Source organism: Lithobates pipiens, unplaced genomic scaffold, assembly GCF_037356315.1.
Source record: "Lithobates pipiens isolate NorthernLeopardFrog02 unplaced genomic scaffold, aLitPip1_a1.2 Scaffold_8, whole genome shotgun sequence".
Lineage (NCBI taxonomy): Eukaryota > Metazoa > Chordata > Amphibia > Anura > Ranidae > Lithobates > Lithobates pipiens.
In genome coordinates, this window is record NW_027507903.1 from 158388303 (window position 1) to 158415671 (window position 27369).

Here is a 27369-nt window from a genome sequence, read left to right on the forward strand (position 1 = left end):
ATAATGAATTGAGTATACATATAAAAAAAATCTTTATCTGTAATTAAATGAAACTTGTACAGCAGGGGCACTGAGGGCCTCTCCTTGTAATAATGCGAGTTGCCTGAATATTATATTGTTCAGTACCTTTGTTTTTTGTACCAATAACCTGTAACAATTATGCAAATAAAGGATTATGAGTTTTCCCGGATTATACTTCCTCCATCTTTGTTCCAGGTCAGTGAGTCAGGGCATTGAAGGTGAAGACAGCCAGGTAACTAGCATGTTAAGAAGGAGCTTAGTAATAGCATTATATACACTCACCGACCACTTTATTAGGTACAGGCAGTGGCGGTGCGTCCATAAGGGCACACAGGCGCCGCCCCCTCTCTCCTGCCACCCCCTCTAGCACCAATAGATGCATGAATCTATCTATGGCCGCTGCTGCCATCCCCTAATCTGGTGCTCGATCCCTTTTCGGGTGCCAGGCACCTGTATTACAGTGGCGGGGGGTGTTTTTTAAGCACCAGGTTAGTGCTATAGGCTCTAATAGGCGTCAAAAAAGGTGACCTGCGAGCGCCATGCCAGCATGGCACTCACACGTCACTCAATTGTGTTAGAAAAGCAAATGAATACTCTTTCCTAACACTAAACCACCTCTCCGCCAATCAGGTGCTCGGATCTGTTACCCGTCACCTGAATGGCTGAAACAACAGGTGCTGCGACTGGGCACCTATCAGGCGTCCAATCATAGCAGAGGATGGGAAGAGAGGACGGGAGAAGACATCGAGGCGCATTGAGATGTCCCACCGAGACAGGGTAAGTGCAGACAGCGGGCGGGGGACACACTGGTAGAATTTGATATGGCACAGTGGGAGCATTTGATGGGGCACAGTGGCAGCATTTGATATGGCACAGTGGGAGCATTTGATATGGCACAGTGGGAGCATTTGGTATGGCACAGTGGCTACGTTTGATGGGCACAGTGGCTACATTTGATGGGCACAGTGGCTACGTTTGATGGGCACAGTGGCTACGTTTGATGGGCACAGTGGCTGCGTCTGATGGACACAGTGGCAGCAATTGATGGGCACAGTGGCTGCGTTTAATGCCACAGTGGCTGCATTTGATGGCACAGTGGCTGCGTTTGATGGCACAGTGGCTGGGTTTGATGGCACAGTGGCTGGGTTTGATGGCACAGTGGCTGGGTTTGATGGTACAGTGGTGGCAATTGATGGGCACGGTGGTGGCAATTGATGGTACGGTGGTGGCAATTGATGGGCACAGTGGTGGCAATTGATGGGCACAGTGGCAGCAATTGATGGGCACAGTGGCAGCAATTGATGGGCACAGTGGCGGCAAAAGATGGGCACAGTGGCTGCGATTGATGGTACAGTGAGGCTGCAATTGTGTTTTTTTCAGAATCTTTCAGCTTGTTTGCGCTCCCCCCCAAAAATTTTGAGCACCAGCCGCCGGGAACAGGTGTATAGGCGCTGCAACCTTCCCACATGAAAAGCTCTACCCAGTGCTCAGACCTTGAGGCTGCTGACACCTCCAATGTACCAATATAAAGGAAAGGGATGGTCGGCACTCAGGATGACATCCAAAATAGTATTACTTTATTTAATGCTGTAGAACAGCTTTGTACATGCATTTAATAAAGAAATACTATTTGGATGTCATCCTGAGTGTCGGCCATCCCTTTACTTTATTAGGTACACCTTGCTACAGTGAGGGAAAAAGGTATTTTATTCCCTGCTGATTTTGTACAATTGCCCATTGAAAAGGAAATGATCAGTCTATAATTTTAATGGTAGGTTTATTTTAACTGAGACACAATAACAACAAAAACATCCAGAAAAACGCATTTAAAAAAAGTTACAAATTGACTTGCATTTTAATGAGTGAAATACGTATTTGATCCCCTATCAATCAGGAAGATTTCTGGCTCCCAGGTGTCTTCTATACAGGTAATGAGCTGAAATTAGGAGCACTCTCTTAAAGGGAGTGCGCCTAATCTCAGCTTGTTGCCTGTATAAAAGACACCTGTCCGCAAAAGCAATCAATCAGATTCCAATCTTTCCACCATGGCCAAGATCAAAGAGCTGTCCATGGTTGTCAGGGACAAGATTGTAGACCCTGGACGTTGTCATTTGTGACGAAATGCGTAGGAAGGAGCGAAGTGCTGACGTCACCACTTTCACGCAGGTCGCAGAGTGATGGGCTGTAGTTTTGAGCCAGCTGGCTTGTTTTTATGCTTGAATTTATCTGCATAATTGTAAGAGCATTACAGTTTTTTTTACTATTAAAACATCCAAAGATTTTATGCTATAGAAGCTTTTTTTTTTCTTTATGGGGATCCTGTGCCATAAGCGGCAGTGAATCTAGTGTAGTGCAGTGCCTCCTCATAAATTCCACCTAATCAGTGCCCACCAGTTCAGCCTATCAATGCCCATCAGTGCAGCCTCATCAGTGCACATCAGTGAAGGAGAAAAATTACTAAGTGACAAAGTTTTCTGACAGAAACTAAGTAAAAAAAATATTTTTTTTCAAAATTTGTGGTCTTTTTATTTTTTAGGAATTTAAATGTTTTTTTTCTTTCACTCTTCGTTATATTGAAAACACAGAATTGTTGATATTTTTTGCAGATTTATTAAAAAAGAAAAACTGAAATATCACATGGTCCTAAGTATTCAGACCCTTTGCTCAGTATTTAGTAGAAGCACCTATTTGATCTAATACAGCCATGAGTCTTTTTGGGAAAGATACAAGTCACACCTGGATTTGGGGATCCTCTGCCATTCCTCCATGCAGATTCTCTCCAGTTCTGTCAGGCTGGATGGTAAACGTTGGTGGAAAGCCATTTTTAGGTCTCTCCAGTGATGCTCAGTTGGGTTTAAGTCAGGGCTCTGGCTGGGCCATTCAAGAACAGTCACGGAGTTGTTGTGAAGCCACTCCATTATTTTAGCTGTGTGCTTAGGGTCATTATCTTTTTGTAAGGTAAACCTTCGGCCCAGTCTGAGGTCCTGAGCACTCTGGAGAAGGTTTACATTCAGGATATCCCTGTACTTGGCCACATTCATCTTTCCCTCGATTGCAACCAGTCGTCCTGTCCCTGCAGCTGGAAAAAACACCCCCACAGCATGATGCTGGCACCACCGTGCTTTACTGTTGGGACTGTATTGGACAGTTGAGGAGCATTGCCTGGTTTTCTCCACACATACCACTTAGAATTAAGGCCAAAAAGTTCTATCTTAGTCTCATCACATCATCTCACCATCTTGGAGTCCTTCAGGTGTTTTTTTTTTTAGCAAACTCCATGCGGGCTTTCATGTGTCTTGCACTGAGGAGAGGCTTCCGTCGGGCCACTCTGACATAAAGCCCCGACTGGTGGAGGGCTGCAGTGATGGTTGACTTTCTACAACTTTCTCCCATCTCCTGACTGCATCTCTGGAGCTCAGCCACAATGATCTTTGGGTTCTTCTTTACCTCTCTCATCAAGGCTCTTCTCCCCCAATAGCTCAGTTTGGCTGGACAGCCATCTCTAGGAAGGGTTCTGGTCGTCTCAAACGTCTTCCATTTAAGGATTATGGAGGGCACTGTGCTCTTAGGAACCTTAAGTGCAGCAGAATTTTTTTTGTAACCTTGGCCAGATCTGTGTCTTACCACAATTCTGTCTCTGAGCTCTTCAGGCAGTTCCTTTGACCTCATGATTCTCATTTGCTCTGACATGCACTGTGAGCTGTAAGGTCTTATATAGACAGGTGTGTGGCTTTCCTATTCAAGTCCAATCAGTATAATCAAACACAGCTGGACTCAAATGAAGGCGTAGAACCATCTCAATGATGATCAGAAGAAATGGACAGCACCTGAGTTAAATACATGAGTGTCACAGCAAAAGGGTCCGAATACTTAGGACCGTGTGATATTTCAGTTTTTCTTTTTTAATAAATCTGCAAAAATGTCAACAATTCTGTGTTTTTCTGTCAATATGGGGTGCTGTGTACATTAATGAGGAAAAAAATTAACTTAAAGGATTTTAGCAAATGGCTGCAATATAGCAAAGGGGGTCTGAATACTTTCCATCCCCACTGTAGATCAGACCAAAATGAGGGACAAATGAGGAGGAAAGAGGGGCTTTCCAAATCAGGGACAGTTGGATGCTGAATAGGTTGTTTTACAAGATGATGATTTGCATATACTTTAACCAGTTCCCGACCGGCACACCCCGATGTACGTCGGCAGAATGGCACAGGCAGGCATATTGGCGTACAGGTATGTCCATTTTTATATGCCGCCCTGCCATCGTGTGCGAGCCGCCGGCGCACTCTCGTGCCGGTCGGGACCCCCGTGAGTCCGGTCGCGGGTCCCGCGGACTCGATCACTGCGGGGATACCCGCAATCGTCTCACGGGGCGGCTGAACGGGGAGATGCCGTTGTAAACAGCATCTCCCTGTTCTGCCTAGCAACAAGTGACGCTGATCTCTGCTCCATGTGATTGGAACAGAGATCAGTGTTCACTAACACAAAGCCCAGCCCCCCACAGTTAGGAACACGCCCCTAGGAACACTTAACCGCTACACTGCCACCCCCTGGTTAACCCCTTCACTGCCAATCCCTGCATTTGTATAGCACTGATTGCTGTATAAATGACAATGGTCCCAAAAATGTGTCAAAAATATCCGATGTGTCCGCCATAATGTCGCAGTCACAATAAAAATCGCTGATCGCCGCCATTACTAGTACAAAAAGAAATTATTAATAAAATTGCCATAAAACTATCCCCTATTTTGTAAACGCTATAACTTTTGTGCAAACCAATCAATAATCGCTTATTGCAATTTTTTTTAAACAAAAATATGTAGAAGAATATGCATCGTAGTGAACTGGTGGCCTATACTAAAAAAATATCAAATAAAATTACAAAACGATGTGATAATATCAAATTCAAAAATACACAGAGTGTAATTAGTGATACACATTAATGACCCGTGCAGATATTAACATTTCACATATGTAAACCTGAAGCTGGGCTAGTGATGAATATGCACAGAAAGCCTAATTAATACAACTTAGATAAGCATGAAGCAGGTGAAAAAAAGTCTTTAGGTGAAAAAGTTGAACATGCAAGAAAATCCCACGTGGATGGATATGGGCGTTTCTTCAAAACGTATGTTGACGCACAATTGCTACTGTGACAGTCCCACCACCTATAAAGATGTGAGCTTACCGAATAGCTCAGACCCAAATGAACATACGTTCTATGAGTCAAAAGAGCTTAGAAGTGTCAGCTGGCGACCTGGGATGCGATATCTGGAACTGCGTCCACGAACCTTTCAAAGGGGGTCCGTCTCCACACAGGGATCCAATTTCAACCAATATAGTGGGAGAGGATAGAGAAGACCATATAGCAACGAAAATTTATTAAAAAGTAAGACACTTACATTTTAAAAGTGTTTCAAGCGCTTGTAAAAAAAATGTATATTGGTGGCAGTGGAGTCTCCCCGACGCGTTTCATCTCCATAGACCCCAGACGGTCTATGGAGGCGAAACGCGTCGGTTAACTGCACTGCTGCCAACATATATATTTTTTGGTTTAATATGTTGTATTAATTAGGCTTTCTGTGCAGGTTCATCACTAGCCCAGCTTCAGGTTTACATATGTGAAAAGTTAATATCTGCACGGGTCATTAATGTGTATCACTAATTACACTCTGTGTATTTTTGAATTTGATAGTATCACATCGTTTTGTAATTTTATTTGATTTTTTTTTTAGTATAGGCCACCAGCTCACTACAGTATCATTTCATGTAGGTTTATATGTCTTGGGGTCCTGACATGTTCTAACCAGACTATCATCTTTAGCGCTACACTTTATATACCTATTTACTTTTAGAAACAAATTTATCTGTTGTGTTAGCTGCTTGATTTTGCTTATTTTAAGAGCTTTTAGGCAGCGCAGTGTTCCTTTGAGTGTACTTTTCTAAAGAATACGTATTGGCCTAAACTGAGGGAAAAAATGTTTTTTTATATATTTTTGGGGGATATTTATTATAACAAAAAGTAAAAAATAATGTGTTTTTTTTCAGAATTGTCGCTCTATTTTTGTTTATAGCACAAAAAATAAAAACCGCAGGAGTGATCAAATACTAATTTTGTTTGGGAGCCACATTGCACGACCGCGCATTTGTCAGTTAAAGCGACACAGTGCCGAATCGAAAAAAGTGGTCTGGTCTTAAGCCAGCAAAATGGTCCGGTCTAAAAGTGGTTAAAGGATAGGTTCACCTTTAAAAAAAATAATAAACGCAAATGCGTTTTTTCGCAGGCAATTTGGCAGGGCAATGGCTTGTGCTGGTGCTTCAATTATCATGACACCATGGTTGTTATGGTGTCAGGATGATTGAAGCACATTATTTCTATTATTACATTGTAATATAAAATTAAATAGTTCAACTCACCATAATGCAGAATCAGTGGGAGCCCTGAGTATGTCACATGCCACTGTTGCCTGCCACCAGATGCAGCTTGTCACTTGCCACGGTACTTGCCACCAGATGTGGATTGTCACTTCCCATGTCGCCTGCCACCAGATGCAGCTTGTCACTTGTCACATCACCTGCCTTCATATGCAACTTGTCACTTGCCACGTCACCTGCCTTCAGATGCAGATTGTCACCATCGCCTGCCACCAGATGCAGCTTGTCACTTGCCACGTCACCTGCCCCCAGATGCAGCGTGTCACTTGCCATGGTACTTGCCACTAGATGTGGATTGTCACTTGCCAACATCGCCTGCCACCAGATGCAGCTTGTCACTTGCCACGTCACCTGCCACCAGATGCAGCTTACCACTTACCATGGTACTTGCCACCAGATGCGGATTGTCATTTGCCACATCGCCTGCCACCAGATGCGGATTGTCACTTGTCACGTCACCTGCCTTCATATGCAACTTGTCACTTGCCATGTCACCTGCCTTCAGATGCAGATTGTCACTTGCCACATCACCTGCCACCAGATGTGGATTGTCACTTGTCATGTTACCTGCCATCAGATGCAGATTGTCACTTGCCACGTCGCCTTTCACAAGATGTGGATTGTCACTTGCCAGTGGCTGTGTTCCAGAGTGAGGGTGGGCAGTGAGAGATTATGTAATCTCTTTGCTACTCGCGGCTGCAAAGTGAGGGTGAAACTGCGGTGGTGCAGGGCGGGTGGTGAGATATGATGTAATCTCTCTGCTCGCTCGTCCGCCCGCCCACTCACTGGCCTGCCCACTCACTGGCCTGCCTGCCCACCCACTCATTGGTCTGCCTGCCCGCTCGCTTACTATCCTGTCCGCCTGCTCACCAATTGGCTCACTCACCCGCCAGCCCACCACACTCACAGCCTGGGTGCAAAGAGGCCATGGCCCGGTGGTTGGGGACCCCTGCTGTAAAGTGTGAGCTTACACAGAACCACCTAACTTTGACAGTCAATCAGAGCAGCTGGGGTACAAAAAAAAGGCAAGTATGCAAAGATGGGAAAGGTGATAGCTTTGAGAACTTGGTCATGAGCAAAGCACAGGTTCAATTTAATGAATTAAATTTTGTGCCCATGTACTAAACTTGCAAACATAATACATTGAGTAGTACAAAAGACAAATAACAAAACATTTCTTCCCTAGGATAACTGCAGTAATCTAAAATCAGATAGATTTGTCATCTATTACTGCTTTTAACATGTCTTGAATCACCTTGCACTGCCAAAAATGTAAAAAACATGTTGTCCTTTCAAAGAAGGCGTCTTCACATCGACACAGTTGTGTTAGTATAGTGTGACATACCTGCTTGTACTTGCATAAACTTCCTCATAGCTTTGAGCTCTTGAAGGATGGCCTGCAGAGTAGGCTGACAGTTACACGTGCAACACTTGGTATCGGTCACAGAATTCACCAGTGGCAATTCACCTGTAAATAAGAGTTATTCCGTCAGTCTTTCTGCTCGATTTGATTGTTTTTGCATTTTTAAATGAGAGCCCCAGGAGCTATATTTGAAAAGGACAGTGGGATTTATGTGTTAATTACACTTACCTCTGTGCTGTCCTTTCTGAAATCCAGCTCTCCTAGAACTAGGAGAAAGGACATCATGGAGGTAAGTATAATAATTACACTTAGTTCCTGCTGTCCTTTTTAGGTCTTATTTTTGGAGCTTTCCTTTAAGGCTCCATGCACATTGGGCTTAAAAAAACGCCAGTTCTCTTGGCAGAAAAAAAAAGCTCATATAGTGTTTTTTTATACAGTTTAGGAGAGTTTATGAGAGTTTAGCGTTTTATCTCCCAGAAAGCTCCAATCAGTAACGTAAAACCAGAAAGTTTTTTTTCTGCCTCTAAACATTTGAGCTTAAAATATGCCTCTAATTGTCCTAATGTGCATGGACACAGTAAGTATGTTTATTAAAGATGTATATTCTGTTTGTAAGAGAAAAACCCACCCGAGCTCAACTGCTATATAGTATAGTTGGTGTGTAGAGTAGTCGGTGCTCTGGATAATTAAGCTCACAAAAGATCCATAGAAAGTACAGGCCATCAACTCAACAGCTTCTCCATAGAAAATATTTATTTAAGCATTACAGCAATAGCATCATCCAAAAAGTGACGTGTTTCGGCCTTAGGCCATCACCAAAAGCCTAAGGACGAAACGCGTCAGTATTTTTCGATAACGTTATTGCTGTAATGCTTACATAAATATTTTCTATGGAGAAGCTGTAGAGTTGCCGTGCCGGCCTGTATGTTCTATATTGTGTTTGTACTCTTGCATAGGCCTGTATTCACAAGTACTGCTCTTCAAGGTGTCGTAAAGATGGAAAAGGGCCCTACCTTTTCTTAAATGCTATCTGGAGCCCTCTATAGAAGCCATGGGATTTGGTTGGTGCAGTATGTGCTGGCAACATCATAGAAAGTGATAGTAAATAATGAGATGTTGTATGGAAGACCACAATACTGCTAGTATCTTGTGAATTCCTACTAAAGACCAGGTCTGGCAAGGTGGGTCCTATACCAAAGGATCCACATACAAAGCAACAAAGAGCATCAAAGGACTGTTTTTTGTACAGGAGCCTCCAGAAGTATATTTACGCCATGGCATAATATATGGTTACATGGTTGGTTACATGGTTACTAAGGTTGAATAAAGACACCAGTCCATCCAGTTCAACCTGATTGTCTACAATTGTCCCTATCCCTTTACATTGCACACTCACATCGGTCCCTACCCTCAAGGAGACCACAACCTAAGGTCCCCATTCATATTCTAGGGCCAATTTTGGACAGAAGCCAATTAATCTACCTGCATGTCTTTGGAGGGTGGGAGGAAACCCACGCAGGCACAGGGAGAACATGCAAACTCCAGGCAGGTAGTGTCGTGGTTGGGATTCAAACCAGCAACCCTTTTTACTGCTAGGCGAGAGTGCTAACCACTACACCACTGTGCCGCCGTAATATGTCACATGTTCACCAAATTAAAAAGTACATCTATTTATACTGCAAGCACACTTTCCATACAAGTACACAGGGCAAAAGTATAAACTGGAGCAATCTGAAAACCATTGCCAAGATAGAGCTGATGATCGTGCTGAAAATGCCTGCTGTAAGGCATATTGCCACCATAAAATAAATGTAAGTCTATTAGCAAATGCTATGTTCTTCTAAGAAGCTACTTGATGGTGATGCCTGCCTTTGGGATCTAAATTTCTTCAGCTTTCTTGCCTTTTCAACAAAGTTTTCTGTTGAATTTACTACATATTTAAAATTTTCTTATTAGATATGCAAAAAAGTTTCACTTTTTCAAATTCAGCACTTTTACTATAGTATCACTTGTACGTAGCAAGTTGTTTAATTCAATAAAAGTACTTTGTGTTACATTACATTGTACAAGGTTTGACAAGTAAATGGATAAATCAATATGACTAAACTGCCATTATTTAAATTCTGATAATAATCAGAAGAATTATTCTCAGGCAGAAATAAAATAGCACATCATTATCTTTTTAGCAAAGGTGCATAGCAGCACTGTGTGTGTAGCACGATGTAATTGGTAGGTACCCAGTTTAAAAGAGGAGTATGGTCAAAGCTTTTTTTTGGTCACAGGTAGGGATGAGCCGAACACCCCCCGGTTCGGTTCGCACCAGAACTTGCGAACGACCCCCGCGTTCGGCACGAACGTTAGAACCCCATTGAAGTCTATGGGACTCGAACGTTCGAATTGGAAAGTGCTAATTTTAACGGCTAATATGCAAGATAGTGTGCTAAAAAGGGTTTGGCGATCTGCCTCCTGCCTCAGGGGACATGGGTCACTGCAAAAAAAAGTTTTAAAAACTACCGTTTTGGCGGGAGCACTGATTTTAATGACGATTAAAGTGAAAAAAAAAAAGTGAAATATTCCTTTAAATATGGTGCCTGGGGGGTGTCTATAGTATGCCTGTGAAGTGCCACGTGTTTCCCGTGTTTAGAACAGTCCCTGCACAAAATGACATTAAACGGAAATAACACCATTTAAAACTGCTTGCGGTTTTAATGTTATATCTGGTTCCTGTAATATGGTTGAAAATCATTCAGAAAAATGACATGGGTAGCCCTCCCTGCCCATTACCAGCCTATTTGGGTCTTGTACGCATATTAAGGGGAACCCCGTACCCATATTAAAAAAAGGAAATGCGTGTGGCCCCCAGGCCCTATATACTCAGAACAGCAGTATACAGGCGGTGCAAACAAGACAGGGACTGTGTAGGTTTGTTGTGTTAAGTTGAATCTGTTTGTCATTTTCAAGCGGTACATTATTAAAGTGTAGCTCCAGTCAAAAAAAATATCTTTAAGCTTTTTGGAAAACATAGGGAAGGGTTATCACCCCTGTATAATTTGTTTTGTCGTCCATCTTTTTTCATCTCACTTGCTGTTGTCTCCTTCCGTTTGCAAGTAGGAGATGTTTGTAAATTGGATGTTTGAAAGTAGGGGCCTGCCCTATATGCTCTGCAGAAATGGCGGAACAAGGTGTTGGTTTTGCAACAACATTGTAAGCCCTCAAAGTGACTCTTGGTGGCCGCTGGAGCGCCCTGCTGTGAACGATTATATCAAGAATTGTAATTACATGCCATTGTTGAACAGTGGTAGAAAAATTGACCTTTGGTGGTTGTGGTGCTGGTGCCACAACACTATAAGTCCTCACAGTTACTCTGGGTGGGCACAGGAAGGGGCCCTCCTGTGAAATATTATATCAAGAATTGTAATTACATGTCCCTGTTAAACAGGGGCAGAAAAATTGGGCCTTAGGCACTGGTGCCATCACACTGCAACCTCTGCCATACACTCTAGTTTTATTGCAGGAATTAGCCCTGCTGCAAAGCATTGCATCAAAAATTGTACTTAAACTCCCCTGTTAAACAGGGGCAGAAAAATTGGGCTGCTGGCATCACCCAGAACCAAAAATGTTCTTCCAACATATCAGCGGAGGAGGAAGAGGATAGACAATCAACATAACAGGACAGTCACTCAGCATCAGCATAGGCAGTCTTGAAGGGATGTGGTATTTCAAAAAAAATTATTCGGTTACATCAGCTTCAGGTGCTTGGTAGCTGTGGGTGATCCAAGACTGATTCATCTTGATGAAGGTCAGTCGATCAACTGATTCGGTGGACAGGCGCACCCTGTGATCGGTAACGAAGCCACCAGCAGCACTGAAGGTGCGTTCCGAAAGAACGCTGGATGCAGGACAGGCCAGGAGCTCAATTGCATACTGTGCAAGCTCTGGCCAGTGATCCATCCTCAAGACCCAGTAAGCCAGAGGATTTTCAGTGGGAAAGGTGTCCAAGTCTGACCTTGCCCCTAGGTATTCCTGCACCATGTAAATTAGACGCTGGCGATGGGTGCTGGAACCAATCATACCTTGGGGCTGCGGACTAAAAAATTGTCTGAACGCATCAGTCAGACGGCCACCTTCTCCACCGCTCCTTCTGACTGATGCCTCAGCAACACGTTGTCCAGGACCAGGAGTTTGTGACCTCCCAGTCTCTGGGAACGCATTGCACAGAGCTTTCTGCAAGGCCTCCCGGAGATGTCTCATCCTCTGCTCCCTCTGCGATGGCAAGATAAGGTCGGCAACCTTACCCTTGTACCGTGGATCAAGGAGAGTGGCCAGCCAGTAATGGTCCCTCTCCTTGATCCGAAGAATACGAGGATCCTTCCGCAGGCTTTGCAGGATCAGGGAGGCCATGCAGCGTAGGTTAGCTGAGGCATTCGGTCCGGAGTCCTCTGGGTCACTAAGGACAACATGATCCGCAGCTACCTCCTCCCAGCCACGTACAAGTCCACGTGTTTCTTGGGACTGTAAATCATCCCTATAAGACTGCTGCTGCTGATGCTGAGTGCCAGCCTCCACCTCCATGCTGACACAATCATCCTCCTCCTCCTCTTCCTCCTCCTCACCCTCTTCCTGTGTGATGGGTGGCACAGCAGGAACACTGTCTGGATAAAGGGGGCCTTGAGAGGCAAGGAAGTCCTCCTCTTCCTGCCTCTGTTCTGCCTCAAGTGCCCTGTCCATTATTCCACGCAGCGTATGCTCCAAGAGGTGGACAAGAGGTATAGTGTCACTGATGCATGCACTGTCACTGCTCACCATCCTTGTGGCCTCCTCAAACGGTGACAGGACAGTGCATGCATCCCTGATCATGCCCCACTGGCGTGGTGAGAAAAAACCAAGCTCTCCTGACCCTGTCCTGGTGCCGTAGTCGCACAGGTACTCATTGATGGCCCTCTGCTGCGTGTGCAGCCGCTGCAGCATGGCCAATGTTGAGTTCCATCTGGTGGGCATGTCACATATAAGGCGGTTCTTGGGCAGGTTCAACTCCTTTTGGAGCTCAGCCAGCCGAGCACAGGCATTAAATGATCGGCGGAAATGCACACAGACTCTCCTGGCCTGTTTCAGGACATCCTGTAAGCCGGGGTACCTGCCCAAGAACCGCTGCACCACCAGGTTAAGGACGTGAGCTACACAGGGCACATGGGTCAGTTGTCCCTGTCGGAGGGCGGAGAGGAGGTTGGTGCCATTGTCGCAAACCACCATTCCTGGCTTAAGCTGGCGTGGCGTCAACCACCTCTCGGCCTGCCCCTGCAGAGCTGACAAAACATCCGCCCCAGTGTGGCTCCTGTCCCCCAAACAAACCAGCGCAAGCACGGCATGGCATCGTTTTGCCTGCGTACTTGCGTAGCCCCTGCAACGCCTACGGAGCACCGCTGGTTCTGAGGACAGAGCACTGGAAGAGGCCGTGGAGGAAGAAGAAGAGGAGGGGGTGGAGGAGAGAGGTGTGTCACAACCAATAGTAGCATTTTGGAGGCGTGGTGGCGGAACAACCTCCAATACTACTGCACCTTGTCCTGCATCCTTCCCAGCAGCCAGAAGAGTGACCCAATGGGCCGTGAAAGACAGGTAACGTCCCTGTCCATGCCTGCTGGACCATGAGTCAGCGGTAATATGCACCTTACCGCTGACCACCCTGTCCAGCGAGGCAAGGACATTGCCTTCCACATGCCGGTAGAGAGCCGGAATTGCCTTCCGTGAGAAAAAGTGGCGTTTGGGGACCTGCCACTGAGGAACCGCACATTGTACAAACTCACGGAAGGGGGCCGAATCTACCAACTGAAAAGGCAGCAGTTGAAGTGCTAGCAATTTAGCCAAGCTAGCATTCAACCGCTGGGCATGTGGATGGCTGGGAGTAAATTTCTTCCGCCGGTCCAGCAGCTGGGGCAGGGACATTTGTCTGCTATAATCGGACGTGGATGTACCACTAGCAGAGTTCCCGGAAGCACTTGGCTGTGACACACCTAATTCTACACCTTCATTCCTCTCAGAGCAGGTTTCAGAGAGGACTGAAGGTCTAGTGGGGTTGGAGATGCCAGCTGATGAGGAGCAAGGAGAGGTCCGCTTTGTTCTTTGGTGTGGGTCTTTGAGGTATGCTTGCCAACGAGCTGCATGGCAGGTCAACATATGTCTGGTCAAGCATGTGGTGCCCAAGCGGCTGATGTTTTGGCCACGTGAGATACGCTTGAGACATATGTTGCAAATAGCAGCGGTGCGATCTGATGCACTCGTCTCAAAAAAGGCCCACACCAAAGAACTTTTAGAATAACGCGCAGAGGAAGCGCTCTGCGCAGAGGAAGCGCTCTGCGCAGGCGGAGCTCTGCGGTGTGATTCAGTCGGTGTGCTGCCCCTAAGCTGGCCCCCGGAGGGCATCCTGCCTCGTTGGACATGTGCCTCCTCCTCCTCCTCCTCCTCCTCCTCCTCCTCCCTCCTTCCAGGCACCCACGTGGAGTCAGTGCCCTCATCATCCCCTCCCTCTTCATCGCTGTAGCAAACCTGGCAGTATGCTGCAGCTTGTGGAACATTACTGCCAGATTGCTGTCCTTCTTGAGCATCCCCTCTCTCTGTGCTCACGCTACTGCCTTCCTCTAGCTGAGTGTCATCATCAGAGCCCACCAAACACTGGGCATCCTCCTGGAGCATGTACCCAACACTGTGCTCAAAGAGTTCAGGAGACTCCTCAGGAGGACGTGGTGGGTCTAGGGAAGGAGTCACTGATGATGACATTGAGAGGAGGGACGACGATGTGTTGGCAGCTGCTTTTCTACTACCCTGAGACTGGGTGAGAGAGGATGAGGAGGATGAAGAGGGCTTGGTCATCCACTCTACCAAGTCGTTGGCATGTTGCGGTTCAACATGTCCAGCTGCAGAAAAGAAGGACAAGCATGTCCCATGGCCACGTGCTGATGCACCGCGTCCCCGACCAGCACTGTTGTCTCTAGACACAGAGCCTGCTTGCCCTCTTTTATCGGCTCGCGCCTGTCTGCCTCTCCTTGCTGGCCTTCCAGACATGGTAATGGCCTGAAGGGAGTTGGGTAAAACAGTAGTTGGGTAGTTTATATTGTGCTGGAGGCACACAACACCCACTAACTCCTGCAGATGCCTTTTTTATAGAACAGCAGAGTTAAAGGGGTATATACAGATGTATACTGTGCTGTGCTGGAAGCACACACAACTTCCAATAACTCCAGCAGATGCCAATCGGGCCCAAATACAGAACAGCTATGTAGGTGGATAATAGCGGTATGTACTGGGTACAGAGCAGGCACACAGCACGCACTATCTCCTGAGTGACACTGCTGACTGCAAGCTCTATTGTTAAAGATGGACCACTAGCTATATAGGTGAGGTGAATATCACGGTGTATACTGCGGTCAGGGCACGCAGACAATAACAAGAAAACAGCAGAGTTAAAGGGGTATATACAGCTGTATACTGTGCTGTGCTGGAGGCACACACAACTTCCAATAACTCCAGCAGATGTCAATCGGGCCCAAATAGAGAACAGCTATGTAGGTGGATAATAGCGGTATGTACTGGGTACAGAGCAGGCACACAGCACGCACTATCTCCTGAGTGACACTGCTGACTGCAAGCTCTATTGTTAAAGATGGACCACTAGCTATATAGGTGAGGTGAATATCACGGTGTATACTGCGGTCAGGGCACGCAGACAATAACAAGAAAACAGCAGAGTTAAAGGGGCATATACAGCTGTATACTGTGCTGTGCTGGAGGCACACACAACTTCCAATAACTCCAGCAAATGACAATCGGGCTCAAATAGAGAACAGCTATGTAGGTGTATATAGTGGTATGTACTGGGTACAGAGCACGCAGACAGCACGCACTAACACTACTGACTGCAAGCTCTATTATTAAAGCTAGATCACTAGCTATATAGGTGAGGTGAATATAGTGGTGTATACTGCGGTCAGGGCACAGACAGTAACCACTACACAAGAGCAAAATAGTAAATCAGCCAAAAACGATTGGTGTGTAACTGTGTTGAAGGTACACAGAACACCCACTGCTTCAGATGCTAACAAACACTACACGAGGCCGCCTGAAAGGCAGCTTTATATAGTGTGGGGCGTGCACTACACTGTCTGAGCTATGATTGGCCACAGGCAGGATGCCTGTGACCAACCATTGCTCTTCCCGCTACTGGCGCTGCGATTGGCCAAGCATGCGGGGTCACAGTGCATGCTTGGCCAATCGTGAGACAGCAATGCATTGCGCCATCGCAGTGCATTGTGGGCCACACGAATTTTGCCGCGAACGGCCCAAACGTTCGGAATTCGGCGAACGCACGAACGACCGATGTTCGAGTCGAACATGTGTTCGACTCGAACACGAAGCTCATCCCTAGTTACAGGAGTGCACTTACTTGCGACTTCACAGAGCTGATCAGGGCTTTGTGAAGGATCCCAACCATATTGTCGGGATCTACCCAACTGCCTGATTGACAGCTGGCTCCAGCTGTCAGCACATGTTTGAGAGCCAAAGACAGTGAACACTGGAGGAGCAGAGCAGAAAGGGGTGACTGACAGTCACTGCTCTCCATTCCAAGAACAAAAGCTAAGCAATAATGAGTTGCTCAGTTCTTAGTCTTAGAGCCGGAGGGGTACAGCTACAGCATCACACTGATGCTACAACATGGAGGTAAGTATGTACTGTATGTTGGACTTTTTAGAAACCCCAAGGTTCCCCTTTAACCACTTGCCATCCGGGCCAGCTTTGACATTCTCACATACACAGATTATATACTTTCTGAAAGCAAGGACCCTGGAGAAAAAAACAAAACGGGCACTGCCCAAGGGGCTCGGGCCACTAGGGGGCCCCATCAGGGTTGCCAGCCTCAGTAAAACCAGGGACAGTATGTAAAAATCAGTTTTTTTTTTTTTTTTTTTTTACATCTGTCTCTGAAATGCCCCTTACTGACATCCTTTTGGTCTAAAAATCCTGAGATTACAGCTGTCCCACCTCTCCAGTACCTTCTCAACCAATAGAAACATGTCTGTGTATACTGTGTGATTGTACACTGTGTGTGTGTATTCTGTGTGGCCCCATAATCTCTGATTGCTTGGGGGCCCCATAATCTCCTATTGCCTGAGGGCCCCATGAGTTGTAAGTCTGCCCCTGCTTACATGTGATACCGCACATGTGATACCGCACATGTGATACCGCACATGTGATACTGTACATTAGAGCTGCACGATTCTGGCCAAAATGAGAATCACAATTTTTTTGCTTAGAATATAAAGATTGCGTTTCTCTCACGATTCTCGCAACGTAAAATCTTTCACATTATACAAAAAAAAAAAAAAAATGGGCTAACATTACTGGTTAGTTTTTTTATTTTTTTATTCATTAAAGTAATTTAAAGTAATTTAAAAAAATGCATTTGAAAGATTGCTGCACAAATACAGTGTGACATAAAATATTGCAACAACCACCATTTATTCTCTAGAGTGTCTATTAAAAAAATGATATACAATGTTTTGGGGTTCTAAGTAATTTTCTAGCAAAAAAAAAAAGATTTTAACTTGAAACCAACAAATGTCAGAAAAAGGTTTAGTGTTTAAGTGGTTAAACATTTTTCACTTACACAAAGTCTATTTCTTGACAAATTGTTACAATGTTTATACTTAAGTTCAACTGATAAAGAATGTTTTTATTCTGGGCAGACTGCCCAGTTATTCTCTTCCTTTCTTTTGATGGCTGTGGCTTCAGAAGAGCAGAGAGAATTCTTTGCATAGAAAGAATTGTGAAACACTTTAGTCAAGATTGCGATTCTGGACTATTAATTGTGCAGCTCTACTGTACATGTGATACTGTACAAGTAATACCTTAGAGCCGGTTCACACAGCGGGCGATGCGAGGCGACACGACTCGCCTCGCCTCGCTCTCGCAAGTCGCCCCCGTTCTGTACAATGGAACCGTTCTGAGAGGAGCGACTCGAGTCGCTCCGACTCAGAAAAAAGGTTCCTGTACTACTTTTGGGCGACCTCGGGGCGACTTGCATTGACTTCTATACAGAAGTCATTTGCAAGTCGCCGCTGAGGCCGCGGCAGGTCGCGGCGAGGCAAGTCGGAGTCGCCTCGCCTCGCCTGCAGTGTGAACCGGCCCTAACATGTGAGGTGCGATCATTGTTGCATGTGGGATCTACGTTTGCATTTGTGAGTGAACATAGGGGGAATGTAGGCATTTTTTTTTCTTAAAATAATTTTTTTTCACTGTCACTAATTTTTTTAAAATCAACTTTATTTGCTATGGCAATACAAATACCTAGTTTTTGTACCCAAACTAAAATTTTCTTCCCACAAATAAAGCTTTCTTTTGGTGGTATTTTATCACCTCTGCAGTTTTTATTTTTTGCACTATAAACAAAAAAATATCGACAATTTTGAAAAAAATTATTATTTTTAACTTTTTCTTATAATAAATATCCAAATTAAAAAAAAAATGTCTTCATCAGTTTAGGCCAATATGTATTTTTCTACATATTTGTGGTAATAAGAGTGATCAATATGATTGTAGATGCTATAACTTTTGCGCAAACCAAAGCAGGGGATAGTTTTATTTTATTATACACTTTTTTTTTTACTAGTAATGGCTGTGGTCAGCGATTTTTAGTGGGACTGCGACATTGCGGTATATAGATAGGAAACTTTTGACACTTTTTTCGGGACCAGTGACATTTATACAGAGATTAGTGCTATAAGAATTTACTGATTACTGTATAAATGACACTGGCAGGGAAGTGGATAACACTAGGGGGCGATCAAAGGCTTAAGTGTTCCCTAGGGGGGTGTTTCTAACTGTGGGGGGAGTGGACTGACAGGGAGTACAGAGAGATCGCTGTTCCTGATCACTAGGAATGGACAATCTCTCTTTACTCCCCTGTCAGAACGGGGATCTGCTTTGTGTACACTGAAAAACCCGTTTCTGGCTCTCTGTGCAGTAATCGCGGGTGGCCGGCGGACATCGCAGCCGCCAGGCCACACGCGCACACGCAACTGCTAAAGCTTTTGTAAGGAACTCCGTACTGGTATGGCAATTTGTGCAGTAGAGCCACCCTGCTGCAGTATATCTGCGGTGCCTGGTCGGCAAGTGGTTAAAGGTTTTTTTTTTTAACCTTAAAATGGTTGTTAACCTCAAAGATGAAATATGAACAAAGTATATCCCTCTATACTGTGTGCTTGTCTCTATTAAGAGCATTACGTGTAATTTCTGTCTTTATTCCTCTGCTATCAGCATGAATAATTTCTGACAATTTTTCCTGACACCAAAAGAAAAATTGTGACAGGGGAGGGAAACAGCCTCAGCTCTGTTCCTGTGAGCTGTGTGGAGAGGGGTGTGTCCCTTCCCTCCAATCAGCTCTCTGAGTTCTCCTCACTGAGCTCTGCAGAGTGTAATTTCAGTTCCCTGCTCCCTTTTTTCCGATCTCTTAGACAAGCATTATAAATACAGCACTTTGAACAGATGTAGAGACGAGAAGATGCAGATAAACAGGTACAGCTTATGTAGGAGAACTTGTTTCCTCTCCATGCATCACCTGAGGCCAGTCACTTTACAGGGTATATGCAAGGGTTTACAACCACTTTAATGTATTCTCTGCATTAAGGTTAAAAAAAAAAAAACTTCCGTGATTAGGGCGGTGCAGCTCTTGTTCTGGGATGGCGTCATATGACGGCGGCCCAGAATGGCCACTCTTGCGTGCCCGTGCAGCACGGCGATCGAGGCCGCGCCGTGTTGCTAGGACACGGCGTGACCCCAATCTGTGTAAAGAGCCACTTCCACAGCTCTTTAACTATGTGATTGACTGTGTCCAATCACAGCCAGTCACATGTAAACACAGAGATGCCGGTAATCGGCTCTCCTCGCCTCACACTGACAGAGTGTGAGGAGAAGAGAGTCGATCAGCGGCATCTCCTTACAGGGGACAGCTAGGGATGTAATCAGGGCAATGATCATCTGTGCCCTGACTACAATAAAGAAATAGTGTAACATACAGTTCCCACCAATGCCAGCATAGAGTGCCCACCAGTGGCGGCAATCAGTACCCGCCATTGCCCACAAGTGCCACAAATCAGTGCCCATTAGCCATGCCAGTCAATGCTGGCAATCAGTGCCGCCTATCACTGCTGTCCATCAATGCCCATCTGTACCGCCTATCCATGACGCCTATCCGTGCCCACCAGTGCCGCCTATCAGTGCCTGCCACTGTCCCCTATCAGTGCCCACCAGTGCCGCCTATTAGTGCCCATCAGTGCCGCCTATCAGTACTCATCAGTGGCACCTATCAGTGCCACCTATCAGTGCCCATAAGTGCGGAATATTAGTGCCTCCTCATCAGTGCCACCTCATCAATGCCCACCAGTTCAGCTTATCAGTGCCGCCTCATCAACGCACATCAGTGAAGGCGAAAAATTACCTGGTTACAAAATTTACAGACAGGAAAAAAGTAATGAACCTTTTTTTTTCCAAAGATTTTTTGTAAAAAATAAAAAACACAGCAGTGATTAAAAACCACCAAAAGAAAGCTCTATTTGTGTGAAGAAAATGATAAAAAAAATTGTTTGGGTACAGTGTAGCATGACTGCGCAATTTTCATTCAAAGTGCGACAGCGCTGAAAGCTGAAAAATGGCCTGGGCAGGAAGGGGGTGTTAGTGCCTGGTAGGCAAGTGGTTGAACATGGACACTATCATGAGTGCTAATTTAAGGGCAAAGACCCTATAAATAAACCAAAGGACCAATCAGTGCTGGAAGCTCCAGCATACATCCTCAGCCATGGGCTTGCATGCTTGTGTGAACGAATGTGCAAGGTACAATCAGGGTATAAGTCATCCCACACAGCCACTAACAGGAGTTGGTAGGTAAGTACCTTACAGTAATTCTTTCCCACCTGATATAAGCATTGATAATTGAGGACATTATAACAGAATAGTTAAGACATGCTGTGAGGGGTTAGCTCGGCAGCGGGTGTGTGTGACCCCCTGGATGGGTTCACAACACAAAGTCAGGCACAGCAGACAGCGGTGTAGGTTCAAAAAACAAAAGATCCGGTTTATTTAGGCTACATGCAGTGATACATATAACAGCCAAACAAAATAAAACACGAAAATAAATCCTGGTCAGCTTGACCTCTAACTACACACGTAGACTCCCTGTCTAACAACTGGGTGCAGCCTTGTGCTGCCCCAGTCCCTGTCTCTATTGTAGGGGTTTGCCACACAGGCGTTAACTCACCGCACAGAACAGATCTCAGACTCCCCAGTCTATACACACAAAACTGGTTCCAGGATGGAGCATCTCCCTATGCATGCTGGGGTTTTTTGTAGAGGTCTTAATGAGCCCACTTACTACAGCTGGGCTCATTAACTCTTCCCCTCTAATTGTAAAAGTCTGCATAAAGCCTGAATCTAGGACACACATATTTCCCATCCTGAATACAACCAGGTGATTTTACCTGCGTGCTGCCACAATGCCTATAGCTTCAACTGCATATTGTATCTCCAAATGTAATCGTTTTAACGTGCACTTTTCCCTCTGTTTATGTCTATGTCTACGCATTTTTGTCTCTGTCTATGCATTTTTATCTATGCTTATCTGTCTATGCATTTTTTCTGTCTATGCATTTTTGTCTCTGTCTATGCATTTTTATTAATGCTTATCTGTCTACACATTTTTTCTGTCTGCGCATTTTTGTCTCTGTCTATGCATTTTTATTAATCTCTGTCTATGCATTTGTTTCATCATATGCATACATTTTCATTTGATTTACATATAGTGCATAACAAATGATGTACTGAAAATGGATAACATAATGACTTGCCTAATAAAATTTATTTTATGGAATTCTTTCATAACCTTCATGTATTTGGATTTCCAGCACATGCCAAAATGACTGTTTTAGTGCCATGAGAATAGAACACTTGTTCACATTGTGTATGATTATACACTATATTGTCAAAACTATTATTTTATTATAACTATAACAGCCTCAACTCTTCTGGAAAGGCTGTCCACAAGGTTTAGGAGGGTTTCTATGGGAATGTTTGCACATTTGTGAGGTCAGGCACTTAGACGAGAAGGCCAGGCTCGCACTCTCTGATCTCATTTATCCCAAAGGTGTTCTATCGGGTTGAGGTCAGGACCATTTTAAAGTTCCTCCACCCCAACATCCATGTCTTTATAGACCTTGCTTTGTGCACTGGACCAAATCATTTGGTTGAGGGGGATTATAGTGTGGGGTTGTTATTCAGGGGTTGGCCTCTTAGTTGCAGTGAAGGAAACTCTTAAGGCATCAGCATATCAAGACATTTTAGACAATTTTATGCTCTCAACTTTGTGGGATGGCCCTTTCCTGTTCTATCATGACTCTGCACCAATGCACAATCAAGGTCCATAAAGACATGGATGAGCAAGTTTGGGGTGGAGGAACTTGACTGGACTGCACAGAGTCCTGATCTCAACTTGATAGAACACCTTTGGGATGAATTAGAGTGGAGACTGTGAGCCAGGCATTCTCGTCCAACATCAGTGCCTGACCTCATAAATGCGCTTCTGGAAGACTGGTCAAACATTCCCATAGACACACTGCTAAACCTTGTGCACAGCCTTTCCAGAAGAGTTGAAGCTGTTATAGCTGCAAAGGGTGGGCCAACTCAATATTGAACCCTACGTACTAAGACTGAGATGCCATTAAAGTTCATGTGTGTAAAGGCTTTTGACAATATTGTGTATATTAAACAAACCTAAATGAAACAAGGCCTACAGCAGATAATTCTACACCAGCCTATAGATACATTCTCTGACTCTGGTGTTAGTTAACTGTCGTTTTTTATTATTCCACATACTGCTATGCTAATGTGTTATACAATTTAGTATGAAATAATTATAGTCTAACGTGTATCTGTATCTCATGTCCGCTCCTAGGGTCCTCAATGGGTAGCTGTCTCTTAAAGCGGTAGTAAACCCGCACATTTTTTTTTTTTTTTTAAACCTGCAAAGAAAAAGGCATAATGAGCTAGTATGCACCGCATACTAGCTCATTATGAAATACTTACCTTAGAACGAGGCCCCGACATCTGGCCCGATCCACGCCGAGGGAGCTGACATGCTCCCTCGGCGTTTCTTCCGGGTATCGCGGCTCCGGCGCTGTGAGTGGCCGGAGCCGCGATATCGTCACTCCCGCGCATCCGTATAGGTTTAGGAGATATTTTTTTACCTACAGGTAAGCCTTATTATAGGCTTTCCTGTAGGTAAAAGTTAAAAATGTGGGTATACAACCACTTTAAGTCTATAACGACTTGTAAAACATACTTGGTGCAAAAGGGTTTACTGCAGTTTTTGATTATCCCATTTACTCAATATAAATACCACACTTCAACCACTTGCCGACCGTTGCACGCCGATATACGTCGGCACAATGGCAGCAGTGGGCAAATGGGCGTACCTGTACGTCCCCTTTAATTGGTGGGGTTAGCAGCACGCCATGGGACACCGGCGATCGTGTCACGGAGCCGCAGAACGGGGAAGTGCCTATGTACACATGGCATTTCCCCGTTCTGCCTTGTGGCATGACAGAGATCACTGCTCCATGTCATCGGGAACAGTGATGGCTGTCATGTGAGTAGTAGCCCATCCCCCCCCAACAGTTAGAATCACTCCCTAGGACACACTTAACCCCTTCATCGCCCCCTTGTGGTTAACCCCTTCCCTGCCACTGTCATTTACACAGTAATCAGTGCATTTTTATAGCACTGATCGCTGTATAATTGACAATGGTCCCAAAAATTTGTCAAAAGTGTTCGATGTGTCTGCCATAATTTCCCAGTCCCAATAAAAAAATAAAAATAAATTGCAGATCGCCGCCATTACTAATAAAATAATTAATAAAAATGCCATAAAACTATCCTTATTTTGTAGACGCTATAACTTTTGCGCAAACCAATTAATATATGCTTATTGCGTTTTTTTTTTACCAAAAATATGTAGAAAAATACATATCGTCCTAAACTGTGGAAAAAAAATAATTTTTTTATATATTTTTGGGGGATATTTATTATAGCAAATAGTAAAAATGATTGCGTTTTCTTTCGAAATTGAAGCTCTTTTTTTGTTTATAGCCCAAAAAATAAAAATCACAAGAGGTGATCAAATACCACCAAAAGAAAGCTCTATTTGTGGGGAAAAAAAATTTGTTTGTGTACAACGTCGCATGACCGCGCAATTGTGCAGTGCCGAATTGCAACAAGTGCTCTGGTCAGGAAGGGGGTAAAATCTTCCGGGGCTGAAGGGGTTAAACTGCACCACCCAGGTTCTCCAGGTTGCAGTGATGACAGTAATCCTATATTTCACTGTGGATTTATACATTTGCATGCACCAAGGAAAAACACAAAATAATATAAAATGCTTACAAATGTCAGACCATACATTCATTTTAGATCTACATAGATGTTACATACCATTGGATACTGGGCTTTTCACATGATTCTGGCCAGTCTTAGAGCGAGTTCCATATTGCCCTGAAAACTCACTGGCTTGAATTGGCATGTTGTTCCATGGAGCCTGTGCTTGCTGAATGGGATCATCAGCAGCACATGGTGGGCTCAGGCTACCAGTCCAACTCATATCCAAGTCATGACGCTCCTCCTTAAGTTTCTCCCCTTCTTTGCCAACACGCTGGTAAACCCGCACAGTGCTGTCATTCAGCAGTCTCCTCATACCAGTGATCTGTTTCTTTATTTCCATACCTTCATCCCCTGTGTAAATAACAAGAAAGATTAGACATGCTTTGGCGCCCAAACCAACCATCCTCTGCCAGGATCATCACACAGAACACTTTTACGTGGTCAGTAGCACAGTAGGGAATTGAAGCAGGGAATACCCAAACATATAAGAAGCAAAGGCCTGACGAAGCCCATCAAGCTCAGCCTATAAATAAAACATCACTTTTACAGTAGACTTATTTTAAACACATGGTCTAGTCCTAAAGCAATCCACTTACCATTTTTACTTTTTTTATGTGAAACGCAATTGAGATTTTACTGAATTAGTCTTAATTATTTTCATTTTTTTTTTAATTAGAAGGTTTTTACACAGTTACAAAGAGTCAAATATTGATAATATTGTTTTTTTTTTTTTTTTTTTTTTTACATTTGATAGGTTTTCAATGAGATAAAAATAATTGTAGAATACCATGCATTCATCTTTATTTGTGGCAATTTTCACAATAATAATAACTAACAGAGGATGCATGGTCCGCACTCTTTGCAATTGAAGAATAATAATAATAATAATAATAAAAGAGGAGAAGAGGGAGGGCAAGGAGGGTGAAGGGCAATGAAAGGTAAAATTAACCTTCTGAACTTCGGACGGCTTTACCCCCTGGGTTTTACCACCAGGGCATTTTTTTGCTATTCAGCACAGTGCTACTTTAAAGTGGTAGTAAACTCTTTTCTAGTATTTTTACATACAGGTAAGCTAATAATAAAGCTTACCTGTAGCTAAAATGAATATTTCAGTGACCAGCAGCCGGTGAGGCCACTTAAATGACAATTACGTGGCAGTGCGACACTGTACCCAAATAAAATTTATGTACTTTTTTTCACACAAATAGAGCTTTTGTGGTGGTATTTAATCACCGCCGGGGTTTTTTTTATTTTTTGCTATATAAAATTAAAAAATACAGAAAATTAAAAAAAAAAAAAATTCTTAGTTTCTGTTATAAAATTTTGGGAACAAACAATCTTTCTTCATAAATTTAGGCCAAAATGTAGTCTGCTACAATTCTTTGGTAAAGTAACCCACATCAGTAAATGTATATTATTTAGTCTGTGTTTAAGTTATAGATTCTACAAACTATGGTATATATATATATACATATATATATATATATATATATATATATATTTGAAAATTGATCAGTCCTGATGTACTGACTGCCTCTCTCATTTCCTGAGGCCAGGGCAGTACAAATCCCCCTCCCCCCCACCCCCCCATTAACCCTTTTTGGAAAGTAGCAAGTTTTTTAAAGTTGTAAATTTTTGTCACAATGTTTTGGAAAATTACACCTTTCATAACTAATGCCACGTACACACGACCGGACTTTTCGACAGCAAAGATCCGACGGAACGAATCCGGACAATTCGATCGTGTGTGGACTCCATCGGATCTTTGTTGTCCAAAAATCTGACGGACTTTAGAAATAGAACATGTTTCAAATCTTTCCGCCAGACCCAGTTCCTATGGAGAAATCCGCTCGTCTGTATGCTAGTCCGACAGACGAAAACCGACGCTAGGGCAGCTATTGGCTACAGGCTATGAACTTCCTTATTCTAGTCTGGTTGTACGTCATCATGTTTAAATTTGTCGGACTTTGGTGTGACTGTGTATGGCCAAGTCCGTTCATTCGAAAAGACCGTCGGAACTCCGCCGAAAGTCCGTTGGACCTAGTCTGACGGAAAGTCCAGTCGTGTGACTATTATATATCCAGCCTATTTCTCACATTTGGGGTTTACAAGTTAAAATCTGTATTTTTTGCTAGAAAATTACTTAGAACCCCCAAACATTATGTATATTTTTTAGCAGAGAATATAGAGAATAAAATGCCGATTGTTGCAATATTTTATGTCACACAGTATTTGTGCAGCAGTCTTTTAAAAGCAACTTTTTGGGGAAAAATACACTTTCAGAAATTTAAAAAAAGAAACAGTAAATTTAGCCCAATTTTTTTGTATAATGTGAAATGATGTTACGCTAATTAAATAGATACCAAACATCTCATGTTTTAAAATTGCGCACACTCGTGGAATGGCGACAAACTACGGTACCTAAAAATCTCCATAGGCGACGTTTTAAAAAAAAAAAAGGGTAGAGTTACAGAGGAGGTCTAGTGCTAGAATTATTGCTCTCACTCTGACGATTGTGGCGATACCTCACATGTGATTTGAACACATTTGAGGGAGTGAGTTCCGTATGCGTTTTCTTTGCTGCGTGGGCACGGGGGCGCTTTAAAAATGTTTTTTTCATTTATTTTTATTTTTTTACATTGTGCTTTTAAAAGAAAAAATCTTTTTGATCACTTTTAGTGCTGTCACAAGGAATGTAAACATCCCTTGTGACAGTAATAGGTGGTGATAGGTGCTCTTTATGGAGGGATCGGGGGTCTTAAAGACCCCAAATCCCTCCTTTGCACTTCAAAGAATTCAGATCGCCGAAAATGGCGATTCTGAATACTGTATAATTTTTCAAAACCGGTGCCATTGGCAGCCGAGTAAATCGGATGTGACGTTGTAACATCACTTCCGTGTTTACAGAGAGAAGACTGGAACAAGGCCGTTTCCGGCTTCGTACCAGCCTGTTTCTAGCCACTGGAAGTGGCGGATGGAGGATCGGGTCTCCAGGTGGGATGGGAGGCCCGGTAAGAGTGGTGAAAGGCGACGGGAGGGGAAAATGTCCCCTCCCGCACCTCCGGGATAACAACTGAGCGGCT

At 44.1% G+C, this 27369-nt stretch overlaps 1 protein-coding gene across 1 annotated transcript in view; it reads right to left on the bottom strand.

Moving 5' to 3' along the window:
* BEND7 (BEN domain containing 7) overlaps positions 1-27369 on the bottom strand; it is a 125851-nt gene that overhangs the window by 40566 nt on the left and 57916 nt on the right. Inside the window, exons 3-4 of the mRNA XM_077472183.1 lie at positions 24341-24637; positions 7802-7924 (exon numbers count right to left, since the gene is read on the bottom strand). Coding sequence (XP_077328309.1) covers positions 7802-7924; positions 24341-24637 — 420 coding nt within the window. The remainder of the gene's footprint in view (positions 1-7801; positions 7925-24340; positions 24638-27369) is intronic.